The following is a 15,688-nucleotide window of genomic DNA, read 5'->3' as shown; positions in this document are numbered from 1 at the left end:
CAATTAGTTCCACTCCCCTACTTTTTCCCCACCTCAGTTGAATTTCCTTTTAAAACTACCCCCACATATTTTCTAGCGGTGAGTTTCAGATTACAATCATTCATTGAATGAAAATAAATTGATTTCATCTCCTGTTGACTTTTTAATTTGTCTATTATTTTAAACATGTGTCCTCTGGTTACCAATCCTCTTGCCATTTGAAAATGATTTCCCCCATGCTCTCTATTAAAGCATCTCATAATTTTGAACATCGCTATCAAATCTCCTAAATGCCTTTGCTTTGGATGGTCTTTTTGCTCGGGTGGTATCTTCGGTCGCCTAGCTCTGTGATTGCCTCCTGAGAACTCCCCATCTCTTAACCTCACTCTTGTCCTTTAAAACACTTCTCAAGACCCTCCCCCTTTGACCATGCTTTTGGTTACCTGATCTAACATTTATTTACGTGGCTTGATTCACACTTCCTTTTATAATTCCTCTGTGAAGTCTGCAGGTGCTTTATTATGTGAAGGGTACTATATAAGTTGTTTTTGTAAGGAGAATAATTGCATCAGTTGCAGTTTCTATCAAATTCTCTACTTAAGCCATGCCAATACAGAATGCATGATTCAAAAACCAAGGTAGCAGTCAGTTTGGCCTGACTGTATTTATTCATCCTTTGCCCGGCTGCTCAAAACCAGTTCCTTAATAATCCTTGTCTACTCTAAACTGGTGGCCATAAGGGAGTGGCTGTGAGTGAATGTACTCCTGTTTGTTAATATTATGGCCTGTATCACTGTTTATGTACCATGTTTACACAGTAATCACACCACCTCCTGGGGTGGCTGATGCAAACACTGCCGAAGATTGCACTTGCTTCAAAACGCAATGGTTCGGCATCATCTTCTACAGGGCAATTTTGGATGGGCAACAAATGCTGGCCTTGGCAGCGATGTTGAAGGGCGAATAGAAAAGCAAATGAAACACAAGCTAAAAAAAAACACTCTGTTTTAAACTTGTGCAACTATGGAACTTCATGATTCCACCAGAGGAACCCCTGGCCTTAATAAAGTTTCCAGTCACCAGAGCCAGGGACAGCCAGAACAGTCCCTTTATAGATCAGGCAGCGAAGAGCCTCCACATCTCTGCAGCTGCCTTCTTCCCTTCACTGTCAAGGCCTTACTGGGAATTGCATCATTTCTGTGAACAGCTAGTCAAATATCAAATGTTTAGGAGTAACTCTGTTTCAGCATTTGCACAGGTAAGGGCCTTCGTTTGCACCCTGGTTTAATAATTAATTTTCTTAACCTGTGCATTGGTAAATAAGGTGAAACTCCAAAACAATTCTTGCCACCGACAATTTACCTTTAACTGCTAACCTGCTGAATAAACAGGAAATCATCATTCGGCAAATACAACAACTGGTGTGACATTTGACTTAATCTCTCCCCTGGTGATTAAACAAAAACTCCACATGGTTGCACTGTGCATAACCCTAATGCCTGTTGAATAAATATGAAAACAGCAGTTGCCCAGAGCATAACCCTTATTTCTGCTGAATAAACGACAGCTCCCTATAGTAACATGGCAAGCAATCCTCACCCTGTTTCTTGAATGCTATTGGAGCCACACTCATCCAGGCAAGTTCCAGTATATTCCAATACACTCCTGACTTGTGCTTTGCAGATGGTGGATAGGTTTTAAGGAGTAAGAAGGTGAGTTACTTGTGTCAGAGTTCCCAGATTTGCTCTTGTAGCCACAACACTTATATGGCTGATCCAGTCCTTCTCTGCCTTTATTTTTCCAAGGTGTGTGGGTGTCAGGGATAATGTCACCATCTGTTGTCCACCTCTCATTATCCACCGTGAACTGAGAGGCTTGCTAGATCCATTGCACCGGATAGTTAAGAGTCAACCACATTGCTGTGGGTCTGAAGTCACATGTAAGCTAGACCAGGAAAGAATGGCAGATTTCCCTCCCTAAAGGACATCAGCAAACCAAATGGGTTTTTGTGATGATCGATGATAATCATCACAGTCACAAATATTACAATGGTTTTATATGCCAGATGGGTGGTATGGTGGCTCAGTGGTCAGCATTGCTGCCTCACAATGCCGGGGATGTGGGTTTCCTCCAGGTGCTCCAGTTTCCTCCCACAGTCCAAAGATGTGTTGGTTTGGTGGATTGGCCATGGGAAATTGCACTATGGTATCCAGGGTCCTGCAGGTTAGGTGGATTAGCCATGGGAAATGTGGAGTTATCAGGATAGGGTGAGGGGCTGGGTCTGGGTAGAATGGTCTTTAGAGGATTGGTGCAGACTTGATAGGCCAAATAGCCTCATTCTGGACTGTAAGGATTCTATTTCTATTTATTAATCCAATTTAAATTGCACCAACTGCTACGATAGATGTTGAACCCTTGCTTCAGAGTATTAACCCTCCACACCAATGTCCCCTTATGGTGATAGCCATGAAGTTGATAGTGGGAGATTTGGGGGTAATACCACTGAATGCCAAGGGGTGATGGTTAGAATCTCTCTTGCTGGAGATGGTCATTGCCTGGCATTTGTGTAGTTCAAATGATACATTACACCATCTGCTATTTTTTCAGCGCTCCTGGACTTCCTCTTGGCTACCAGTTTGGAGAACCTGCGCACCATTGATGGCAACCCCACATTCGGGCCACTAATTAGTAAATTTGAGAAGACCACAGCTGAGTAGCAGTCCCCCACACAGTGAGGGCTTATGACCCTCCTTATTTCACCTCAAGAGAGGGTTTCTTAGCCCTGTGGGGGAAGATCTTCTGATTTTCATACCATTTGTTGCACTGAAAGGCCATATGGTAACCACGCTTATCCTGATGAAACAGTTGCACAGCAAGTGATCCTTACCCCTTGCTGAGTAAATGGAAAGCTATGGACAAATTGCAGCTTCTAACCTTCACCTTGCTGATTAAACAAAAATATTGTATGGTCGCACATTGAGCAACTTCTTTCCTGTTGAAACACGAACTCGTATTTTTAGCACAATAATAACTCTGGTTGAGAGTGAATAAAAACATGTATTTGCCTCCCTTTCCTTTCTGTCCCTTTTACACCATTATCCAGCCTCCACCTGAAAGGACAGGCAGTGAATCTGTTCCTGCTGTCTTCCAGAGCCATTATCAGTCAGTAGTAAATGAGTGACACTAAGCAATTTTTTTTCCATTTGGTTCATAGCTCCTGGCAGAGATATCCACAGGGCTTTCTTTGATCTCTAGCTCTCACTCCCACAGGTTTACTTTGATCTTTGGCCAGTGTTATATCAAGAGAATAGGACACCACCACACACCCGCCCCAGTGCAAATTCCACCCGAGTGTCTGATATCCATTTTGAAATTATGTCATGGTTAATAATGATACATTGCCACACAAGATGGTGAACCTTCACACAGAGCAACATCAACGGAATGAGCTGTCAAAATGGTAGGCACTTTGATACTACAAGCACTGATCTCCTGTTCGAGATAAAGATTCAGAAATTAAATTTTAACTCAGTGCAGAAATGGGGGTTTTTTTGGAAGCAAAGCTGACTGGGTGAGTGAATGATTATGGAGTATGATGCCCAGGAAGGTTTATTGTAAAGGACTAATCTGCATGCTCCTACTGTTGCCCCAGGCTAGTAGGAATGATCAACTAAATTGAAGTTAAGCCTTGCTTCCCCAATGGAGAAGGTCATCCCAAGTCCACACTGGGTAAGGGTTTAAACCCAGCTCTTTAGATTCCCTCCTGATTTGCAATCTGTAGCTATTTGCCTAAGAGACAGACGTCTCGCCCCATTAGATAGAGCCAATGGGTCAATATATGACTTGAGCAGCACCATTCCTCAACCCTGGGGTGAAGCAAGAATGCAGACCTCATAGATACGTGGAAAATAGTGCAGGAATAGGCCATTCAGCCCCTTAAGCCTGCTCTGCCACTTGATATGATCATGGCTGATCATCCAACTCAGTACACTGTTTCTAATTTTTTATCATACCCTTAACTTGGTCAACAACGTCTATGAAGTACAACAGCTAGAACAGCGATTAAGGCCCATGATGTTGGCATCATTCAGAGTCAGATAACACATCCAAATTCAAAATAAGGAGCCAGATAAAGAGAAAGCCTATTGATCATGCCCAAATCTTTCATGTTCCTCATCTCACTGCATTGTTAAATACAGCTCGGTGTGGCAGGAGAGACCCACTGTGACAATGTCCTCTGCATTTTCTGTGCAGGAACACAATGGGTTAGGAAGATGCACAATTCATTGGTCTCAGTTTTCTCTTCTCAGCCAGCTGATTTTCTCATTCCTGCTCACCTCTACCAATGCTCTTCCAAACACTCAGTCAGAGGTCACAGCCATCAGCGACTCTCTCCTGGTTATCAGTGTCATAGAGATCTACAGCACAGAAAAAGGGCAGCATGGTGGCTCAGTGGTTAGCACTGCTGCCCCAGGGACCCGGGTTCAATTCCACCCTCGGGCAACTGCCTGTGTGGAGTTTGCACATTCTCCCCGTGTCTGTGTGGGTTTCCTCTGGTGCTCCAGTTTCCTCCCACAGTCCAAAGATGTGCAGGCTAGGTGGATTGGCCATGCTAAATTGCCCGTAGTGTTCAGGGATTTGTACATTAGGGGGACGGGTTTGGGTAGGTGCTCTGAGGGTTGGTGTGGACTTGTTGGGCCAAAGGGCCTGTTACCACACTGTAGGGACTCTATAAAAAAAAAAAATTTTTAACAATGCCCGTTGGCCCATTGCATCCATGCCAGCCAAAAACAATCATTCAACTATTCTAATCCCAATACCTGCCATCTTCATATCATGCTTACATGTCTTCTTACTGTGGAACTATTGACACCCAAGAGGTTGTGGGCCCAGCAGCCAGTTCATTGCACAGATCTTTGGGCATACGGCTGTCATCAATCTAGTGAACATAGCCGAGCCAGTGCAAATGTCATTGGTTTACCAATGAGCATATGTTGACAGAATTAACATGCTTCCAAGATCTGAGGGGTGACCTTGTCCTGCACAGAGATGTCGAGGGTACGCCTGAGACAGTGAAGGTGGAAACTATTTAAACCTTTTCTCCTGTTAATTAGGTGCTGTTCAAGTCTCGCCCCTGCAGAGGAGTGTGCCAAAGACACAGGCTTGGTAGATTCACAATTTGGCCTTCTCAGTCTGATAGCTGCAGCTCCACACTCTTACTCAACTTGGACGTAACAGGTACAGAGTTTTGTGATGTATGGTTTCCCAATGATAATAAGATATTCTTTACCAAGTACACCAGGAGCACCAAGAATAAGAGTTAACAGTATCACACCTGATTTCATTTCCATTGTATTAACTGACTCTCAAATTTGACACTCTGGATCCTTCAGGGTGGTCTCCAAATGGAATATTAAGCTTTTGTTGGATAGCTTTCCTCATGGATCAGTGTGGATAAACTGGACATGATAAGAACAAGGTACTGTCCAGGAAACATTCAGTTTCGATACAGAAACTGGGATTCTTAACTGAAGCATTGTTGAAGTCCTCTAATCAGTCCTCAGCACCCAGCTTCAGTCATATAATTTACAGGCATTCACTTTGCTCTTATTCTAATACTTTGAATATTCTAGAGCTTAAAGGAAGACCAAAGGGTGGAATTTTCCTGGGGGCTTCTCCTGTTCTCCTGGGGGCTGGTTGTGAAAACTGCATTTGCAGAGAAAGGGATTTCTTCATCACAGTCTGGAAGTAACGAGTGAGGAACAGAAGTCCCAAGGAAATTAACACCATGTCCTAAGCATTCATTCCACCCCTTTCCAACTTTCAGGAGTTCCAACTCACCCGGTTTTCTCTTCAATGTTCAGAAAGGCCTGTATCACCAGGGGAAGTTCATACTTCACAATGTAGAGATAACTGGACATGGCTGAAAGCAGACAAAAGGCATTAGAGTGAATTTGCTGCTCAAATCCCAACAATGAACCACGGCAGTGGGAGTGGGCACCTCACCATCTTAAGATGTAGTTTTTTGAAAATCTGAACTGTATAAACATTTGGAAAGGAAGTTGGGAGGCACATGAACCATCAAATCACAGGGAACCGGGTCCTTTTGGAACATTTTATCAACATAGGTCAGAATATGGTGAGGTTGCCACCCGGAGTGGGCAGCTGGGTAACATCATTATATAGTGCCATCAGCATCATACCAGTGTGGGAACCAACTCCAAATCATCTGGGTAGGCCATGTGCTACATGGAGATGGCCTCCCTCCTGCTGCACTCCATGGGTACCAGAATGGGCAGTGGTTGGGGATGGTAGTACCCAGGCTCCAACAGCAGGTTTGCTCTCCAACCCTTGACCTTGCAATCTTTTTTCAACTACTTCTCATTGGCTCCTGGTCTCCGGAGTTCTTTAAGCTTGTTGCTTCCCTCCCGTTCACTTGCCTGTCCTGATACTCCCTGTCTCTCTCCAACACTCGTCACCCTCCCATTCACTGACCCTTCCTGATCACCCCTTTCCCTACCCGACTCTGTACAGGCTCACTCTGTACTTGTCCAGCCCACCTCTCACCACTGCCCTCCATGTTCTCCCTCTCACTCTTTCTAGCATGCTACCTCCTTACCCCCAATCTTCACTGTCGACACCTCCCAGCCGCTCCCAGTCATAACTTCACCCGCTCCCTCCTTCGGTCGCCCCTTCTCAATGCCTTGATGCACAGCGGCAGGGAAGAGGAGAGTCCAATGGAGCAGCAGGGAAAAGTACAGAGCATGAGGTCAGAGTGGGAAGTGACAAAGTGATAGCTTGTTTCAAGAAATAAGTCTAAGCATGCTCGGTAACTGTGCTGAAATAGCAGTGTTGCCATTGGGAAAGGTCCCTAATTTACTGAGCCGACTAAAATGTACGCACGCTATTAGTGTGACAATGCTATCACTTTAAGAGGTTATTTTATCCTGTTTTTTTAAGAGAAGTTGTAAGGCTTAGAGCTGTCTCTAAGAAAGTTACCAACTTGTGATGCCTTGGGGCTTTTTTTTGAAGCAGCCTGGGTGTGGCCAGTTCTCGCAGACCAGGCTTTCTAGTTTCTTATTTTAGTTTTTGGGTTTAGTTTTAAGCAGAAGCTATTGGGGTCTCAAAAGAGTTGGAAGCTTCAGGGAATGTCTCCTAGCTGCTACACTCTCTGAATTGTCTTTGAAGTTAGATTCTCACATACAGGAGGAAACAGTGTCTTGAATTTTCCATTTTTTGCCAATAGGTGTCTTTATAGGATGCTACTGCATTGGAACAGTTAATGAACTGTGATTACTTTACCTCTTATTCCATTAAGTTTCCAATAGAGTTAATGTAATCTAAATTCCTCCTTCTTTGGTTGTATTGTAACTACAGTTTAAATAAATTGTGTTTTGCTTGATGTCGAGTAGTTTGACCAGACACATTACATCTGAGGCACATTATATTTGCCTTTAAAATAAGAAAAAGTTAGGGTCTAGGCTACCTTCTTAAAATATTTTTAAGGGGCTCTGGTCTGGTCCATAGCATTAGAACACACTTTATACAAGTGATATTTGTATATATCAATGAACACGTGCAGGACCCAAAAAAAAACCATTCAGTAGCAATCTGCTATGAATGGTGGATTGTCAGGTGGAATTGTCAGAGTCTGGGTTCATAGATAACACTGCTGTATTCTCACACTCTTAAACAAAGAGAAGAGCATCAACAAGAATGTATATCTGAAACACTTCTGCCATAAAGGAATAATGTTTATGCAGTGAGCAGGTTTAATTGAATTATGCACACGTAAGGAATTCACAGATGCTGTATGATACTGGAGCTACGTACGAAATAATCATTACTTGGAATTAATCGTAATTGCACAATATAATTAGAAAGAGTCAACTTGAGATCAGTTTGAAAGGTGCAGTTGTTATGGTGTGTACTGTACTAATAATCAATAGGTACGTAATTCCAATGCAAGGCAGTGAGGTACTATATGTTGGCTGGTTGTTATATCCTGGCTATTATCCAGGCAGCTTCCTTTGTGTGGTGTCTACCGCAAGGCTGTAACACATCAGTTAGAGGAGCTCTACGAGATGGAGATTGGGGGAGGAGAGGTTAAAATCTTTCTTTGAACAAGCACAAGAATAAATGCTCATTTTTCTCTGCAATGACAAAATCAAGGAAATAGACACAAAATAAACAGGCGATTTCTGAAAATGAGATTGTGTCAATTGTGGAAAAAATCAGGCCTTCCATTATATCATTAATACAAAGGCTCCTTGCCAGTGCTGCTATGGAAACAGTCTTTTACAGCCTATGGATATAAAGGAAGAGCAGCTGAATCGGGAATTAAAGCTCAGTATACTCTGAGCTGCCAATGTGAGGATTGGAGGTCAGTCGTTCTATGCACTGTGAATGGATCTCTTTTGGAAAATTAAGAACCACCTCTTTCTCTCTGAGTTAAGGAGTTAACATTCTGGGTGAAGGTCAGCTTTCCCATGCCGTGCCCTCACTAAAAGTAATACAATGTCCCCCAACGCTGTTGGGGAGGGTTTAAACTAATGTGGCAGGGGGATGGGAACCAAATGAGGAGGTTAGTGGACAGTAAGGAGGTAGTAACTAAAGCCTGTAAGGAACTAGATAATGAATTCAGTGTGACTAAGGGGAAGAGGAGGCAGAGAGCAGATGATGAACGCAAAGGGACAAGTGGTCTGAGGTGCATTTGTTTTAATACGAGAAGTGTAGTAGGTAAGGCAGATGAACTTAGGGCTTGGATTAGTACCTGGGAGTATGATATTATTGCTATTACTGAGACTTGGTTGAGGGAAGGGCAAGATTGGTAACTAAATATCCCAGGATATAGATGCTTCAGACAGGATAGAGAGGGAGGTAAAAGGGGTGGAGGAGGTGCATTACTGGTCAAAGAGGATATCACAGCTGTGCTGAAGGAGGGCACTATGGAGAACTCGAGCAGTGAGGCAATATGGGCAGAGCTCAGAAATAGGAAGGGTGCAGTAACAATGTTGGTGCTGTACTACAGGCCTCCCAACAGCAAGCGTGAGAGAGAGGCACAAATATGTAGACAGATTATGGAAAGATGTAGGAGCAACAGGGTGGTGGTGATGGGAGATTTTAATTTTCCTAACATTGACTGGGATTCACTTAGTGTTAGGGGTTTAGATGGAGCAGAATTTGTAAGGAGCATCCAGGAGGATTTTCTAGAGCAGTATGTAAATAGTCCAACTCGGGAAGGGGCCATACTGGACCTGGTGTTGGGGAATAAGCCCGGCCAGGAGGTTGAAGTTTCAGTAGGGGATTACTTTGGGAATAGTGATCACAATTCCTTAAGTTTTAGAATACTGATGGACAAAGACGAGAGTGGTCCGAAAGGAAGAGTGCTGAAATGGGGAAAGGCCAACTATAGCAAAATTCGGCAGGAGCTGGGGAATGTGATTGGGAGCAGCTGTTTGAGGGTAAATCCACATTTGATATGTGGGATGCTTTTAAAGAGAGGATGATTCGAGTGCAGGACAGACATGTCCCTGTGAAAATGAGGGATAGAAAGGGCAAGATTAGGGAACCATGGATGACAGGTGAAATTGTGAGACTAGCAAAGAGGAAAAAGGAAGCATACATAAGGTCTAGGCGACTGAAAACAGACGAAGCTTTGGAAGAATATTGGGAAAGTAGGACCAAGCTGAAACGAGGAATTAAGAGGGCTAAAAGGGGTCATGAAATATCTTTAGCAAACAGGGTTAAGGAAAATCCCAAAGCCTTTTATTCATACATAAGGAGCAAAAGGGTAACTGGAGAAAGGGCTGGCCCACTCAAGGACAAAGGACAGAAGTTATGCGTGGAGTCAGAGAAAATGAGTGAGATTCTTAATAGTACTTTGCGTTGGTATTCACTGAGGAGAGGGACATGACAGATGTTGAGGTTAGGGATAGACGTTTGATTACTCTCCGTCAAGTCAGCATAAGGAGGGGGAAGTGTTGGGTATTCTAAAAGGCATTAGAGTGGACAAGTCCCCAGGTCCGGATGAGATCTATCCCAGGTTACTGAGGGAAGCGAGAGAGGAAATAGCTGGGGCCTTAACAGATATCTTTGCAGCACCCCTGAGCACAGGTGAGGTCCTGGAGGACTGGAGAATTGCTAATGTTGTCCCCTTGTTTAAGAAGGGTAGCAAGGATAATCCAGGTAATTATAGACCGGTGAGCCTGATGTCAGTGGTGGGGAAGCTGCTGGAGAAGATACTGAGGGATAGGATCTATTTACATTTGGAAGAAAATGGGCTTATTAGTGATAGGCAGCATGATTTTGTGCAGGGAAGGTCATGTCTTACCAACTTGATAGAATTCTTTGAGGAAGTGACAAAGTTGATAGATGAGAGAAGGGCTGTAGATGTCATATACATTGACTTCAGTAAGATGTTTGATAAAGTTCCCTATGGTAGGCTGATGGAGAAAGTGAAGTCGCATGGGGTCCAGGGTGTACTAGCTAGATGGATAGAGAACTGGCTGGGCAACAGGAGACAGAGAGTTGTAGTGGAAGGGAGTTTCTCAAAATGGATAACTGTGACCAGTGGTGTTCCACAGGGATCTGTGTTGGGACCACTATTGTTTGTGATACACATAAATGATCTGGAGGAAGGTATAGATGGTCTGATTAGCAAGTTTGCAGATGACAATAAGATTGGTGGAGTAGCAGATAGTGAAGGGGACTGGCGGAGAATGCAGCAGAATATAGATAGGTTGGAGATTTGGGCAGAGAAATGGCAGATGGAGTTCAATCCAGGCAAATGCGAGGTGATGCATTTTGGAAGATCCAATTCAAGAGCAAACTATATGGTAAATGGAAAAACCCTGGAGAAAATTGATGCACAGAGAGATCTGGGTGTTCAGGTCCATTGTATCCTGAAGGTGGCAATGCAGGTCGATAGAGTGGTCAAGAAGGCATACGGCATGTTTTCATTCATCGGACGGGGTATTGAATACAAGAGTTGGCAGGTCATGTTCCAGATGTATAGGACTTTGGTTCAACCACATTTGGAATACTGTGTACAGTTCTGGTCGCCACATTACCAAAAGGATGTGGATGCTTTGGAGAGGGTGCAGAGGAGGTTCACCAGGATGTTGCCTGGTATGGAGGGCGCTAGCTATGAAGAGAGGTTGAGTAGATTAGGATTATTTACATTAGAAAGATGGAGGTTGAGGGGCGACCTGATTGAGGTCTACAAAATCATGAGAGGTATAGACAGGGTGGATAGCAAGAAGCTTTTTCCCAGAGTGGGGGACTCAATTACTAGGGGTCACGATTTCAAGGTGAGAGGGGAAAAGTTTGAGGGAGATATGCGTGGAAAGTTCTTTACACAGAGGGAGGTGGGTGCCTGGAACGCGTTGCCAGCGGAGCTGGTAGAGGTGGGCACGATAGCGTCATTTAAGATGTATCTAGACAGATGCATGAATGGGCAGAGAGCAGAGGGATACAGATCCCTGGAAAATAGGTGACAGGTTTAGATAGAGGATCTGGATCGGCGCAGGCTTGGAGGGCCAAAGGGCCTGTTCCTGTGCTGTAATTTTCTTTGTTCTTTGTTCTAATACCAACCTTGCTATCTCTGAACTAATGCCTCAGTGACAGAAGGATAAAAGCAGGGATTGAGATCATTTGACAACACACAAACAAGAGGTGTACCATGTGGCCCTTGGTGCCTGCTCAGCCACTCAATAACATCATGATGGGACTTTTATGTCAACTCGATGCCTCCTCACATGCCAACAGTGTCCCTCGATTCTGGGTGCTTAAAGATTTGGGGTGGCATAGTAGCTACTACCTTCCAGCCCCAAGGATCCAGGTTCAATTCCACCCTTGGGTATCTGCTTGTGTTCAGTTTGTATGATCTCCCTGTGTCTGTGTTGGGTGCTCTGGCTTCCTCTCGCAGGCTAGATGGGCTGGCCATGATAAACATGGGGTATGGGGGTTAGGTTTGGGTGGGATACTTTTCGGACAGTTGGAGCAGGCCAAATGGCTTCTTTCCACACTGTAGGGACTTTATGATCTTGTCTTGATTGTACTGAATGAATGAGTGTTCACACCCCTCTAGGTCAGTGAATTCCATAGATCCCCAGTCTCAATCAGTCTGGAACAGGTACAGCAGCCAACAGCAAGATTTTCCCTCTTGACATTTTCAGGGTGTTACTTTCAAGTGTAGTTTTGTCCCAGTAATAGCTTTTTACACCTAAATGTCCTCAGTAAAGTAATGGAAATACTGCAGCCTCTTAAACATGGCATTATCTTTTCAGTTTTCTACACACTGCATGTACAATGATATATCCTTTGTCCCCATTTTAACATCACTGAAAGACAATTACCCAGTCTTAATCCTGTGGAACGTGCTAAACTTCTTACCGCCAATATTCTGCAGGGTAATCGCTACAGCAGCTGCTAACTTTCCAGGAGTCCCAAAAGCCCGCAGACCGAGCTGTTCATATGCACGGATTCCTGAGTGAATGAGGGAAAAGTTATTGAAATTGCAGCAAATGAGGTGCAGAGTTATCAGACAATGTACCTGGATACTTCAAAAGTGTACAGCACAAACAAAAGACACTGCAATGAGGCCTGTCCCATCATATCTGCAGGGGGCGCATCCGATCTCATGGATGAAATAGGGAAGAGGGGAATGGATAATGTTTAGTAACGTTTTTAACAGGAAGGATACCCAAGTTAAAAATCCATTGGGTTTTGGTGTAACCCTCTCCAAAATATTTATTGGACTGTGCCAGATCAGTCAAAATCTCACAAAGTCTCCTGTTTTATAAACTCTGGACGTGGTCATGAGGGTCCCGTTGCACTGGCATTGCTATTAAAGAGCTGACTTCAGCATCTACTCTTCAGGCAGCCTACTGCTTGGTCTGAACAAGATTCATGTCTTGGGGGTGGCACAGTGGCTCAGTTGTTAGCCCTACTGCCTCACAGTGCGAGGGACCCAGATTTGAATCCAAACTTGACTGACTGGTGGTGCGGAGTTTACACATGTGTCTGCATGGGTTTCCTCCGGGTGCTCTAGTTTCCTCCCACAGTCCAAAGATGTGCAAGTTTGGTGCATTGGCCATTGTAAAAATTGTCCAATAGTGTCCAGGGATGTGCAGGGCAGATGGGTTAGCCATGGCTACAGGGATAGGGTGGGGGTGTCTGGGTCTGGGTGTAATGTGTCAAATGGCCTCCTTCTGCACTGAACGGATTCTATGATTCTAAATGTCAAAGATAAAGGCCTGTGAGTATGTTGTCCAGCATCACTCTCAGTCTAATGATGGCACGTTAATATATGGGAACTAAATTAGGGTATGCAGTTAAACTATGCAGCAAATTGTCAGTGGAAGCAGACAGCAAGGCCCCGATCAGGGGCCTCTGTTAACCCTCGAGTTGCTATCAGATGGCTGCATGTATGCCTGACGGTTTCACCCTATGTCCTTCTGCCTCCCACCCGGTATTCAGAGAAGAAGAAAAAGCCCACAAACACTTTGAATGGCTCTCTGATCTATCTCTCTGCCTGATGAAAGATTAATCCTAGATTCCTGGGGCTTAGCAAATCCTGGTGTCACAGGGACGTGTGGGAGGGCATCCTGCAAATTTGCCTTTGGAAAATGACCAAACAGCCAACTGTCGACGTGGCCTCCATCACTAACATAAAATAACATCAAAGGAAATTCCTAACCCAGATGCATTTGTGTTCAATGCATTCTTCAGTAAATTAAAGTTGGGTGATTTCCTCTCCTTCAGAAAAAGTGCCGCATAGAGAAAGTCCATGTTTAAAAAATACTTACCGACCACACCAGAAGCTTTCAGAAGCAAGTGAATGGAATAGGAGGAGAGTAAGGCCACGGTTGTCAACAGAAAGCTGAAAAAAAAAAGCAGGAGGAAAGGGAGTCAAAAGATAATTTCCAAATCATTTTGTGATCAAATCACTTGGATTCTCTGTGTTTCTGTTGAGACTTTAATGTTTTTAGCAATACTTCAACAAGCATATTTAAGGGATGCAATGGCATAATGGTATTATCCATCAGGAAATATCAGGCAATGTTCTGGGGACCTGGATTCAAATCCTGCCACGGGAAGTGGTGGAATTTCGGGAAAATAAAATCTGGAGTTAAGAGTCTAATGATGATCATCCCATGCATGAATTAAACAAAAAATATTTCTCCAAGAATTGCTTTTTGCAGCATGGCTTTTGTGATGTGATTCTGAATGTGTTCCTTATTGAGATTGCCTTTAGAAATCATAAATAAAGACTGATAACTTAAACACAATTTCTCAAATTCCATAGGAATACGAGTGGGCCATTCAGTCCATCGAATCTGCTCCACCATTTAGCACATTATGGCTGATCATACATTTCAATGCCTTTTAACTAAAATATGCCCACTGCACTTTATGCCATTGGTTACCAGAAATCCAGCAACTTCTACTCTAAACATACACAAAGACTGAGCTTCCACAGCCCTCCTGGGTGGAGATTTCCATAGATTCACAACTCTTGGAGTGAACAATTTCTCCTCATCTTGGTCTTAAACTGTATCTGTCTTATTATTAAATCGTGTCCTTGGTTCCAGACTCCCAACTAGGGAGAACATTTTAACCTGCATCTACCCTGTCTATCCCTTTCAGAGATTTGGAGGTTTCAATGAGATTACCTCTCATTCTTTCAGACTCTAGAGAAGACATAGCCAGCACCATTATGTGCTATCCCATCCTTCAACATTTTCAGAATTCCAGCCCAAAGAGAGTTTGGAGAAATTTCAGGAACAGAACCTGAGAGTATGATTGGTGGGAAGAATTCCAGATGGAAATTCCTATTTCAAAGTGAGTTCTTTGCAGCAAGATGTCTCGAAATTAGCCATCAGAAGGTTAGAATCCAAAATCTCTCTTCCTCTTCAACACGTTAGTGCTGTCTCGATCCAACCTCTTGTTCTGCCCTCTCTTTATTAGCCTCCTCATGATACTACTTCAGGGTCTTGGCCAACAGCACACTGGGAGTCCCCAGTTGAAAGAACTCCACAGAGGCTGGTATCCCATCACCAAGTCACCCTTTATTCACACGTACATAGTACTTGACACTGATCCAGCTCCCTCAGAACCAGCTCTCAGAGTGAACAGAACCTCTGACACTCCTGTTTTTATCTTTCAATCAAGACACCCTGATTGGATCAGGTTAACAGCCCCAATCAGGGAACTCATATTCTATGTGGTCCACGTGGCTGACCTTGTTACAATCACTACACCGAGCATGTGTGCAGGTGCATGGAAACACAGAAAATAGGAGCAGGAATAGGCCATTCAGCTCTGAGCCTACTCTGCCATCCAATTATGATCATCCAACTCAGTACCCTCTTCTTGCCTCCTCCCAACACCCTTTGATCGCTTTAGCCTGCACCTAACTCCTTCTTGAAACATTCAATGTTTTGGCCTCAACCACTTTCTGTGGCACAGAATCCCACAGGTTCACCAGTCTTTGGGTGAAGAAATCTCTCCTCATCTCAGTTCTACTGTGTACTCTTTGACTGCGCCCCCTGGTTCTGGACTCCTTGATCATTGGGAACATCCTTCCTGCCTTTACCCTGTCTAGATCTATTAGAATTTTATAAATCTCTGTAGGATCCACCCTCTTCTAAACTCTTAACTGATCCAGTCTCTCTTAATATGTTAGTCCTGACATCCCAGGAAT

The 15,688-nt window shown here is 43.9% G+C and overlaps 1 protein-coding gene across 1 annotated transcript in view; it reads right to left on the bottom strand.

Annotated features, from left to right (window-relative positions):
• Window positions 1-15,688, bottom strand: part of slc38a3b (solute carrier family 38 member 3b) — a 132,753-nt gene that overhangs the window by 53,238 nt on the left and 63,827 nt on the right. Inside the window, exons 5-7 of the mRNA XM_020528267.2 lie at window positions 13,791-13,864; window positions 12,376-12,468; window positions 5,821-5,902 (exon numbers count right to left, since the gene is read on the bottom strand). Coding sequence (XP_020383856.1) covers window positions 5,821-5,902; window positions 12,376-12,468; window positions 13,791-13,864 — 249 coding nt within the window. The remainder of the gene's footprint in view (window positions 1-5,820; window positions 5,903-12,375; window positions 12,469-13,790; window positions 13,865-15,688) is intronic.

The sequence above is a fragment of the Rhincodon typus genome, chromosome 16 (assembly GCF_021869965.1).
Source record: "Rhincodon typus isolate 14 chromosome 16, sRhiTyp1.1, whole genome shotgun sequence".
NCBI lineage: Eukaryota > Metazoa > Chordata > Chondrichthyes > Orectolobiformes > Rhincodontidae > Rhincodon > Rhincodon typus.
Note: the sequence above shows the minus strand (reverse complement) of the source record. Positions and strands in the feature narration are given on the sequence as shown.